This window comes from Eptatretus burgeri, chromosome 13 (genome assembly GCF_056783735.1).
Source record: "Eptatretus burgeri isolate ZD-2024b chromosome 13, Ebu_testis_v1, whole genome shotgun sequence".
NCBI classification, from domain to species: Eukaryota; Metazoa; Chordata; class Myxini; order Myxiniformes; family Myxinidae; genus Eptatretus; species Eptatretus burgeri.
The window spans coordinates 23,117,135-23,129,634 of record NC_140973.1 but is presented as its reverse complement, the minus strand read 5'-3'; the positions used below and the strand labels follow the sequence as shown (position 1 = coordinate 23,129,634).

The window sequence follows — 12,500 nt, the reverse complement described above, 5'->3', positions numbered from 1 at the left end:
ATAGATTTTTTTTCGTTTTTGTTTTCGAACATCGTACTTACACAAACCTAGACACCTTGGCTCTATGGTATAGCCTATTGCTCCTCGGATACAAACCTGTACAGCATGTTACTGTACTGAATACTGTCGGCAATTGTAACACACATCTAAGAGAGACGAAAGACGCGTTAGTTTTACCTTTGTGCTGTTCATGACTGCCATCGGTGTTGTTAGCAGCAGCTTACAATCTCCTCTCGCATCGATTATAGAGAGGTGAATAAATATCGTTTGGATTTTATAAATACGTAATCATTGCATCGATGTTATAATTTATAAATGAAGAAATGAGCACCTGTCAATTGTGATATATATTTTCGGAACAGTGTGATTGTTTTAACAACATAAAAAGCTTCACTAAAAACAATTTTTGCGTTTTAATTTCGACTGCAACAACCGATTTATTCGCGGAATTCTTCAATTCAAAGGTAATTTACTTGCGAGAAGGTAAACGTGCAAACATTGGTTCAGTTTGAAAGCCGATTTCCTTGAATCCGGATTTAGCACGACCCTGCTTTTTTCGCTCTGACATTTTATGGACCTCAACGATTGCATTATAACAGGGCCACACTGTCGTTTATTATCATTATGAAGTATTATTGTACTGTACAGTGTACATAATTGTATGTGCTATTTTTATACGACTGGCAGCACTACGTCGGCAACATCACTCGGCAATAGGAATTTTTCAGCTCCATTATAATAGTAGATTTCCCACAATCGGGTCCCGTGACCGTTTTTCCAGGACCAAGGTTTGAAGGTTGATTTTAGTCAATTTTAGGGTGCTCTTTAAAATGAGCTGGGGCGAACCTCGTGAAAATGTGGGCTCACTCGGCCGGATGCGAAAATTCAAAATGGCCACCATGCTACTTCCAGTATATCAAAAATTGCATATCTCTGGTTCTACATGTCTGATTTTTATGATTTTTCGTCAAAATATATTGTTGCGAATTCGCGCCCGCCGGCATGCAAACGGCCACATAACTCGAATCGCGGCACGTCGCCCACCGTACGGACAATTCTGTCGTGACCCTCTCGGAACAATGCCGGGAGCTAGTCACGGGTGGGGGTTTAACCCCACCATGACCGTGCCAATTGCCCACCCGCGCAGGATAGGGTTGCTCGCCAAATTCGAACTACCTAAGTACCTGCGCGGATGGTCGACCGGGCGATCGTACCACGCCACAGGCCGACTCCGGACACGAATCGCTTAAGCGGTCCGTTCCGTGCTACAGTGATAACCGAGCGGTGTTATCGTCGGCCTCGACGGTTCCGATTAATTACCGGGGTGTTGCACCCACTACGAACCCCTTACGTGATGCAAGATGGAGGGTCACTAAAAAGGAAAAGAGACGAAGCAGAGCGGGAACAGTTCAACAAGCAAGCAATTTACACACACACACACACACACACACACACACACACACACACACAAACACACACACACACACACACACCCACACACACACACACACACACACACACACACACACACACACACACACACACACACACACACACACACACACACCCACACACACACACACGCGCGCGTATATACAGCCATACAGTCAAAATGCACATAAAACGGTTAAAACAATAGAAGCAAATGCAGAGCTACAACCGACTATACACGTACACACGGCAACACTTAAAACAATACTACTTGAGCCAGACTGGCGCCACCCACATACATTTACACAAAAACCCCAAAGAAAAGAAAGAAAGAAAGAAGTCGCGACTTCCCTTTTATGGCTGGTGAGTCCCTCTCCCACGACCATCAGCGTGGTCACGCCTGGCCCCGACCTCTCTCGCGGCCGGCGAACCCTCTCCGGCACTCCCCGTCCGGACGCGCAGGTCCACCTCACTACTGGCGCTCCCACTTCTCCCGTCCGTGCCTTCGTGACAGGGCTGCTCGCCAAGGCACGGGCGCAGGACCTCTTTCCGAAGACCAACTCTCCACAAAAACCAACCAGACCACCAGCCAAGACGAAGAGGAAGAGGCGACCGAGCGCCCCGCCCGTGTCCGTCTCTTTTATAGCGCGGGGCTCCGCCCTTCGCCCAGCCCCGTTCTCGGCTCCACCTTCCTTCGAGAGGGTTCCCAAAAAGGGCGTTCCCTCACGCTCTCTCTCTCCACCCTGCCCCGTGCGGGGGCCGGGGAGTCAGTTTTTAGCTCTGGGCCAGAGAATTATTCCCCCAAAATGAGACCCCTCCTTCACATGACCTCTGACCTTTGACCTGCATCGCCCCTCCTCCACTCCAAAGCGTGGGGAAGTCAAACGGGAGAAACAGGCGGGGAAACCTGCGCATCCTCGCAGTTCCCTCCTTGGCGCCTTTATTTGCCGTTCGGAAGCGGATGTAGTTGCGTAGATGGTGGAGGTGGCGTGGTTGTAGTGTGGTTGTTGAGATGCTGTTTGTTTGAAATAAAAGATAGAACAGAAAAATGGCTAACTGGAGGATCGCAGCCCGAATGGATCACATAAATTCCCTCTATACACCGGGTTTGGGCTAACTACACATGTACCTATGAAGATATCTCACCTGAGGGCCCTTTATGGTGTAATGCGAATTTCCACAGCCGTAACAATATGTTTTGAAGGTCAAGGATGTCATACATTACCATTCCAGATTGTTATATTTAAGGGTTAAGTCTTTAACTTTTCAGGGGCCAAATCCAAGATTGTCGTCGAGTAACATCTGGAAAATAGTAAAAAATCAATTTTCTTCTCATAATATTATTGGCAGTGAATCTTTTCATGCAAGCAAATGTTTGTTTATATGTGGGAGTGAACAACAAATTGAGACAAGAAGAGAATGACTCAATCATTGTCTTTATTTTCAGAACATGATGTGTACATAATATCAATTTCTCAACTTTTACACTGTTCAGGTAGGTTATACCACTCTTTTGTATGTCCTTCCTGTACTTTATCTTGAACAGTAATATGATGAAAGAATATCAACATTCCTTCATTTTGTCTGTAGAGCAACAGTGTTTCAATGGAAAAATGAAATAAAACATGAATTATCTGAATTCCCGGCAATTGACGCTTTCTCGGTCGGTATTCTAGTAATTTACATTGACCAAAGTTTGATGTACTGTCCAAACTGTCTTTTATCTAAGACAGTCATAATAAAATAATATTAACATCTCTTATATTTTGACTGTGGCAATGTTTTTACAGTTGTAAATTAAATGAAATGAAATTTCCATTGAAACACATACATGTAATCCTTCAGTCACAATCTGAGTCGCTGGCTCCAGAGTCACAAACTTCATCATTACTTTCAGCCTCATTGTGCAACAATGTCTGTTCTTGTTCAACCAAGTCATGTAAACTTCTTGGGAGTGCATCATGGGTATACCTCACTGACACACATCTACCGTCTTTCATTGTCCATCCATGGTTGGTGGGATTTGGAGGTGCATCCGGCTTGTCATAGTTTAGTTGAATGTAAACTTGGTAGTTAACTCGCGTCACATGCGGATTGTGAGAATCTGGATCTGGTGGGATGCGGGACGTGGACTTGTTTTTCATCTGACCCCACTTCCATGCTCTGGCTTCACTTAAGGCCCGGTCACACCTTGACGTTTTAGCCAACGTATGCCGATTTTTGAATTTTTTTTCTAAAACGCTGGCACACGTTGAATACGTTATGGGTAAGTTTTGATAACATTGAGAGCACGCTGGCATACGTCGTAGTACGTTGCCATACGTCGTTGTACGTTGGCTTTAAACGTTGTACTTTTCGGTTGTCCTCAAATTTTTTCATGCTTGAAATTTCACAACGTATGCCGGCGTATGACTCGCACGTTCCGCTACGCTGGCCACAAGTTGTAGGCACGGTCTGCGATCGTTGACAGACGTCAACACATGCTACTTGTAAGTTAATCATAAGTTGAGACACGCCGAGGTAATGTTTAGAGTACCCGAAACTTATTTCCTACCTATGATTAACGTATTGTTGGCACGTTACGCGATCGTTGCCACACGTCGACAGACGTTACTTTTAAGTTACTCATAGGCTGAAAGACGTCGGTATAATGGATCGTCCTGGCGTCAGCGTCCACGGCCACGGCCAGGACACTTATTTGCAGCATTCTTCAAACTTTTCTTCGGCATGACGAGGATGTTCACACTTCGATGTCTAGCTTGGCTATGATTCCAATTGTCCATCGGCAGCGTCTATTTAAAATAGTCGAGTTTGAGCGTTTTAACACGTTCAGAAGAAACGTTTCAAATTTCCAAACCCCAGCGTCAAAAAAAAAAAACAAAAAAAAACAAAGGCGAGTGACAGCAATTTAAATCGTTCATTGTAAACAATGAAACTAGCTGAGTGGTACCGTTTAAAAGTCGTTGAGTGTAAAAAAAAAAATCCAATTGTTGAGCGCAAGCGTCTACTTTCAATAGTGGAGATGCAGCCATTTAAATCGTTGAGTGGCAGCCTATGAACCTACCCGTGGACACGCGGACGCAAGGACGATCCATCATAACCCACACCCTCCCCCTCACACCCACCTACTACTGCCAACATGAACAAACTACTACTAATACTAATAGTAATAGTAATACTGATACTGATACTGCTGACATGGACATCGACTCAAAAAGGACTCAAACACTGTTGGGTTCCCCTTTTATGAACACCATTTTTATATACCAATTCCCAAAACCGCTGGGAACACGTCTTTATATGGCAGTTGTAACCTAGAAACACGTTCATTTATTTTTTTTGTCGACCGGAAGACGTCATTGGAATATGTCTACATACGTCGATGTGTGTTGGGGCTACGTAAAGAATTGGTTCAAAGCACGTCAAACATAAGTTAGAAATAAGTTTCGCGTAAAAAAGACATTACCGCGACGTGTTTCGACTTATGAGTAGCTTATAAGTAGCCTTTGTGGCGTGTGTAAGCGTCCGCATATCGTGTGTAAAACTTATCCTCATCGCATGCGAACGTGTGTCATACGCCGAGTACGTCGTAAAATTTTGAACATGTTCAAAATTTCTTGACGTACTCTAATTACTACGACTTATGATAGCGTATTTAGCGTTCTACTCGCGCATACCAAACTTACCCATACCGTATTCGACGTGCCCCAACGTTTTAGACACACTTTTTGTTACGTCGGCATACGCTGGCAAGATCGCCAAGGTGTGACCGCGATTTTGACCCTTCCATTTCTACGGCAGTTATGATTCGAATCGTTGTGCGTCAGCCTTTTAATAGGCTACGTCACGACATCGTCGGCGATGCGTGCAACGCGCTATGCCTGAGTTAGACTATCGTTGGGCATCGGTTGTGTAGGCCGACAACAGGTTCAGCATTCGTTGGTATAAGTTATCTATAACACAACGAAACGTTCTGTGTTGTTACCAATGCGTTATACATAAGACCAAATCGCTATGAATACATCCGAATCTTTAAAAAAAAAACATCAAAAGTTCAACGTAAGCCAGCGTTTTACATAAATTTTAACACGTTGCCATCGCTGGCTAAAACGTCAAGGTGTGACCGGGCCTTTAACGTTTTACTGATTGTGTCATTATAGATGTGTCTAATAGTGAATGTGGCCATTTGCTGAAGCACCTCTTGTGTCACTGGAAGTGTTTTGCCAACATCTTTCAAAAGATTGCGTGCCTCGTGAGTTCCTGTTCCTTTTTCATAAACTGTTTTCCCATGTCCATAGAAACCAGATGTTGTATCAGATCCACTATGGATGTGTAATGGGATAAATATTTCAGCTACATCATCAGAGCAAAGGTCTCTGCAGCTGATGATTTTTGTCTTTCCGTTTGATAGCAAGGGTGCCCTCCAGTTGATGTGCAACATATTCAGAAAGAATCACTACATCTGTGTCCTCGGCATCAATCATGACTGTCTCCATTTTTCCTGCTTTTTTGGATTTGCGAATAGATGAAGAACAGCATTGTGTCCGCCTCAATGCGACTGCATTCAAATTCTTCCATCCTTTCTCCGGAGGAGATGTTCCAACAATTTTGCCTGATGGAGTACACAAAGTCAATTTCTCTATGATTCTTTACAAGCTTGGTGAACTCCTCCTTTAGAAACTTTTGCAGCCTTTGTTTGTTTCCCCGATTGCTGAACAGCACCTGGAAGTTCTTTGTGGCAGGAAACCTATCTGATGTTTTCATGTTCACATTTCTGGACCCATCTCTATATGCTATCGTGGATTTACGACGCTCATGTTCACCGTCTTTGATGCAATTTTCCACACCATAGGCATTTATAAAAACAATCTGGCTTGCATATAAGAGATGTTAATATTATTTTATTATGACTGTCTTAGATAAAAGACAGTTTGGACAGTACATCAAACTTTGGTCAATGCAAATTACAAGAATACTTACCGGGAAAGCGTCAATTGCCGGGAATTCAGATAATTCGTCCTTCTCTTCTTGCCTCAATTTGTTGTGCACTCCCACATATAAACAAACATTTACTTGCATGAAAAGATTCACTGCCAATAATATTATGAGAAGAAAATTGATTTTTTTTTTTTTTTTTACTATTTTCCAGATGTTACTCGACGACAATCTTGGATTTGGCCCCCGAAAAGTTATATTTCATATTTTGCGACTTAACCCTTAAATATAACAATCTGGAATGGTAATATATGACAACCTTGACCTTCAACACATATATTTTGACCCAAAAATCATAAAAATCGGACATGTAGAACCCAAGATATGCAATTTTTGATATACTGGAAGTAGCATGGTGGCCATTTTGAATTTTCGCATCTCGCCGAGTTAGGCCACATTTTCACTAGGTTCACCTCAGCTCATTTTAATCAGCACCCTCAAATTGACTAAAATCAACCTTCAAACCTTGGTCCCGGAAAAACGGTCACGGGACCCTATTGTGGGAACTCTACTATAATGGAGCTGGCAGATCCGTCGCAAATGCGATTATGCGATCCGTCGTTGCCCGAAACGTCGTAATGTGGCGCATGACTGTATATACATACATGTATACACACACACCACGACTTCTCTCTCCTTTCAAAACTTTCTTTTTTCTGGCAATGTGGTGAGTGGCTTACAGTTCCTGCCGAGCAAATCTGTTGCATAACATTTTTTTTTTGTTGAGAAAGTAAAACTACTTTTCAAAATATCACCTGAGAAAGTCCTTCACCAGGTGAGGTGGCATGGCTTGGAAATGCAAATTGAAGGCTAATTGCAAACCTTCCTTTAGAACCTAAAGTGATCCTTTATAGAGGAAGCACTATGTTCGACCTCAGGAACTGAAAAAGAAGAATATCGAGAAACAATAAAAAATATTTTATTCTTTCATCCAACCTTAAGTACATGGATTTTGTTTAATTTGAATGTTACTTGATTCACTATAATATGATCTAATTTCGAGGTCCACTCAGCAGGAAATTGATTAGTTTTTCTTTTCATGTTTTTTATTTTATTTTAATTTTTTTAGTGGGGGGAATAGTGTCGTCTGTCCTGTCTGTCTGTGTGATGGCTGGATGGAGACGATCCCTTAAGGTGTTGTACATAAATCCACCAAACTTGGTAGTTATGATCACCACTTGGCAGTTAGGTTCAAAAGCAGTATCATATTTGACTCCGTCCCCTGGGGCGGCGTCAAAAGGTTGACCACCAAAAAAATTCAATTCAGGGCACATTTTTAAATATTTTAAAATTAACTTTTGTATATGCAATCCAACATTGCGGGATGCATGAAATTATGTAACGTTTTGGATTTGACCCCTGGTTCATGCTCCAGTGGGTGGGAATTTAGGGTCACAGAGGTGAAAACAGATTTTTTTTTTTTTTTTTTTTTTTTTTTTTTTTATTCAAGTGAAATTTGATGTTGGGTCATTGTTGTTGGAACTTTTTGCCATCTTTCAACTTTGCTTTTGGTGGGAAGCGTGGCGATTTGTGATGGCATGCCATCGACTTTGCTCTCGTTTTACTTTGAACTGCTCTCCATTACTGGCTGATTGTTTTTGTTTTATAATTTTGTATCCTTTTATTTTGAGCTGCTCTCCATTACTGGCAACTGTCTCGGTGGCGAATTATGTGGACTTTCTTGAGTCCTGTGCCGTTACCAAAATGATGCTTTGCTTTCAGTCAAAATATTTCTCACATGTTTGCTTCATGTTCTCCTCGTGTCATTTTGGGTACCATCTTGAATTCCAAAATACTTTTATGTGGTATAAAATGTTTCTCTTTCAACGTTTTCGTCATTGCCATGTTGCATTGTTACATGGCGATGGTTAAAAAGCAAAATCTGAACGCCCATGATCTTCAATTTTAACATGTTTTGACTGTCATTTCGGCAATTAAATATGAAGTAAAGCCCAGAACTTGACATCTGGCCAGGTTGTGGGAAGAGTTCCTCATGGCAAACGAGCAAAATTTATATTCCTCTCTTCCACAGACAAATGCCTTTTAAAATGTATTGAATCCACCGTCAGCCATTGTCCATTTGAATGCTTGTGCTCCCCACTTGTTATGCATGCCTGGTGGAAGCCTGATCGCATGGTCTAGGTGCCATTGCACGAAGCCTGATCACATGGTGTGCATTTCTAACAGAGGCTTGACAGCATGTCCTCTATATGTTTCCTGTGTGCGGTTCAGATAGCAAAGATGCGGCAACAGCTGCAACGCACCAAGCAGGGAGGGAAACATGGCACTGACCGGGAGCCACCGCAGTCGCCTATGCACCGAGCCCCACCACCTAGTGTCCAGCAGCAGGTAAGCTGCAACAGGTCTGCCCTTGCTGTCACACCTCATCTGTATTAAATCTCTTGCAACAGGCCTTTACATTGTTGTATAAACCCTCTGTAAGCACTCTTTCATCAGAGGGGATCGGTGTTTTCATTCGGTGTTAAAGTTCAAATTTTTCACGTTTGAAATGAACAATGAATTACGTTGCTCAACACAAATGTGATATGCATTAACTGTTGGCTACAATTTATGCACGAAACAAATATGACATTACATGAATGAAGAAGGATGCATGACTAATGTGGGTGAACATGAATGAATAATGCTTGATGTGTGTCGTCGTCACTTTGCTGTTCTTCATGCTTATTTAATGAAGTTGATTGCTCGAAAATGAAGTGTTAATCCAGTTGAATCGATTTTGAGATTTTGTTCATGCCTCTCATGTTCGATGTAATATTATTTTTTTTCCTTCTAATACATTGCGTGAGCATCACCTTCGATGGTTGGATTGATCACCTTTGAGGGCAAGTTTGTTTCCGAGCCATTTAATTCATGTTTGTTTGAGGAATGCTTTCCAATGTCAGCTTCTTTGGTTAATTTTCAGTTTTCTCAAAATCAGAAGTCAAAAAAAAAAGGTTCCAAACCTAACATTTCTTGTCTGTTCTAAGTACTGTACCTGCTTGCAGATGCCTGTTGTGGGACAACAGATATATATATATATATATATATATATATATATATATATATATATATATATATATATATATGTATATATGTATATATGTATATATATATATATATATGTATATATATATATATATATATATGTATATATATATATATATATATGTATATATATATATATATATATATATATATATATATATATATGTATATATATATATATATATATGTATATATATATGTATATATATATATATATATATGTATATATATATATATATATATATATATATATATATATATGTATATGTATATGTATATATATGTATATATATATATGTATATGTATATATATGTATATATATATATATATACACATACATACACACACACAAGTTTGTTTGAACAGGTTTTGAATGTGATTACTCAGTTTTCCACAACTATATAGAAAATAATGTAATTTCTTTTCAAATTCGCAATTTGTCGGCATTGCCCCTCCATTTTGAACAAGGGTTCTTATTGGCTACTGATATGTTCATTTCAATCGGCTCGATTTATCCCAAACAGGATCCCATATAAAGGTGTCCAACGTCACTCCTTTCCACAAAGACTGGATCGACTCAATTACTGGTTGGCCTGCTTGCCATAAGCAAAATAATTGAATCCATAATTGCTAATGGCATTGAAAACCCGATATGTTAATCCACCGATTTTACTTCTGGGAATCATCCCTTCGGCTTAGAAGATCAGGACATTGAACTCTTAGGCCTCTGCATGGGGTACATGAGTTTATTTTTGTTTTTTTTTAAAGCAGACCACATTTCGAAGCTGGCCGACAAAGCCAAGCAGACTGGGCCATTAATCGTCAGGTCGAGCACTTCATCGGAACCTTTGAACTCCTTCCAGCTTGTTAAATATTGAGTCTTAGTACAGTGGAGTTTTGATCTTGCTTGTGAGACAGTGTTCCTGTTTCCAGATTTGTGGATCTTCTAATATTTTTTTTGCACCATTCATCAAAAGCAAAAAGCATGGGACTTGCTGCTCTATTATTGTAGATGGGTTTGAAACCTTTTGGTTTTTCTCACCTCGCATCTGATCTTGTACATTGTTTCAGCTCTTCTCCTCCTCTGTTCAGCACAAGGCTGCGGGGTAACATCAGTTGAGGGTGCGGCTGTACCACCGATTTGATGCAATGCCATCTGCTGGTTAGAGCAGGAATTTGTAATTTATTCATGGTGCTGGCGATAGCTCGCTGCCTCATGACAGACACCTTTGGATCTTTAACGTCCACCAACGAATGCTGCCAGACGGAACGTCCGTTTAACCGCCATCCGAGGGATGGCACACACATTGATGAATCGCCCTATCTGTGAAACACGGATGTCAGTTTATAGCTGGGTCAGGAGTTGAACAGCTTAGAGGTGAGTGTGCATACCTCCTAGGCCATCCTGTTAGCCCACTCTTCTCATATCCTACCAGGTCAAATGCATTCTGCTAACTCGCTTCTGAACATTTCAAAGCCAAAACACTGCACTTTTTTTTTCCTGCATGTGGAGTTGCTTATGTATTATTCTCTCTCATGCTTGAAACTTTAATGTCACTGGTATCACATTTCATTTCCTGTCCTTATCCGTTGTCTTTTTTATTGAAGTTATTTTTCTGGATGCAGGCCTGTTCAGTCCTCTGCCCGGTCCGTTTTATGAATTTATTTTACTCTTGCTAACCTTGTCTTGTATACTTACTTGCCTTTTCCTCCGAATCCTGCTTTGAACACATGCCAAACATCCATGTTTCCAACCACCATTCTCCACTGTTTGTAATCTCAGCATCTGTCATTTTGCTTTTCCTGAGCCTCAATAAACTCTGTGTTGAAAAATATAACAATAAATGGTAACAATAACAAACGAGAAGGGCACTCGGAAGAGCGCACACCTCCGCCACATAACGCCTGATTCACGAGAACGTATCGGGCCCAATACATTTTTGAAATGTCATGCAATGCAGGACTGTATCGTTTTTGGCTCTCTCAATGGTGAAGAATCACTTTAAGAATTAAATAATGCTTGTATCCAGATTCGGATTTGGATATTCACCAAAATTGAATCAATTCTTCCTTCTCACTCACCCAACATGTCCACCAAGTTTCGTCTGAATCTGTCAACAACTTTTTGAGATATCGTGCTACATATCGCTTTTTGCCCTATCACTCAATGGTGAAGAATCATTGAAAAAATTCTCAGATACAGATCTTCACCAAAATCTAATCATTTAGTCCTTGTCACATACCCAACTTGTCTACAAAATTTGTTCCAAATCTGTCCACAACTTTTTGAGATATTTTGTTCACAAACAATCAAACAGGCCGGTAGGCGGCGATTGGTCGCCGAGCACGGAAACTATAAGATATGGAGCAAAATGGATGTCGTATAGCGGATAGGGAATCACCTTAAGATTATGCATATCAAATGTCATCCAGTTCCATCGACTGATAACTACTCGGTATCAATTTGAATGAAAAGTACCGAAAATGTGGTTTGAAATCGGAAATCCCCAAAGTTCGAGGGGGTGCTGTGGGTGAACAAAGATCTAAATCGAAAATCCTGCTCGATCGTTTGTGCACAATGTATTCCAGATGATTAGTGTGAATTTTCATGACCATCCGACCGTAACCCGAGGAGGAGTAGCATTTGGCGCGAAAGTGCCTCCAGCTCTCGCATATTATCGATTTTTACACTAATTGACCTTTGACCCCTGACCTAAGCGAAATCGGTCAATATGTCCTGAGGCAAAGTTGTAGTACTCATTGAGTACCATGAACCTGCAACGTTTCATTCGTATCAATGCACTCACCTGGTTGCTAGAGGGCCTTCAATTTTCGCGCATATCCTAATTGTAGGGGGGCGCTGTGGGTAAAGTATTCCATATGTTTGATAGAGCATCACCTGTAGATCATTCGTGCCAAATTTCATAACCCTACGTGGGATAATGGCTTTCGGAATTGATTTCGCATGAACGGTACCGATTTTGAAGGTTTTTCAGTTGTTGCTGGAGAACCAAAGCGTCCCTAG

At 41.1% G+C, this 12,500-nt stretch overlaps 1 protein-coding gene across 3 annotated transcripts in view; it reads left to right on the top strand.

Moving 5' to 3' along the window:
• Window positions 1–12,500, top strand: part of LOC147014063 (protein FAM117B-like) — a 152,177-nt gene that overhangs the window by 71,549 nt on the left and 68,128 nt on the right. For all 3 annotated transcript variants that reach the window (XR_015050628.1, XM_085851670.1, XM_085851669.1), the window contains exon 4: window positions 8,659–8,775. Coding sequence is in view for 2 of the 3 variants with exons in the window: in XM_085851670.1 (XP_085707796.1) it covers window positions 8,659–8,775 (117 nt within the window). In the remaining variant the exon portion in view is untranslated. The remainder of the gene's footprint in view (window positions 1–8,658; window positions 8,776–12,500) is intronic.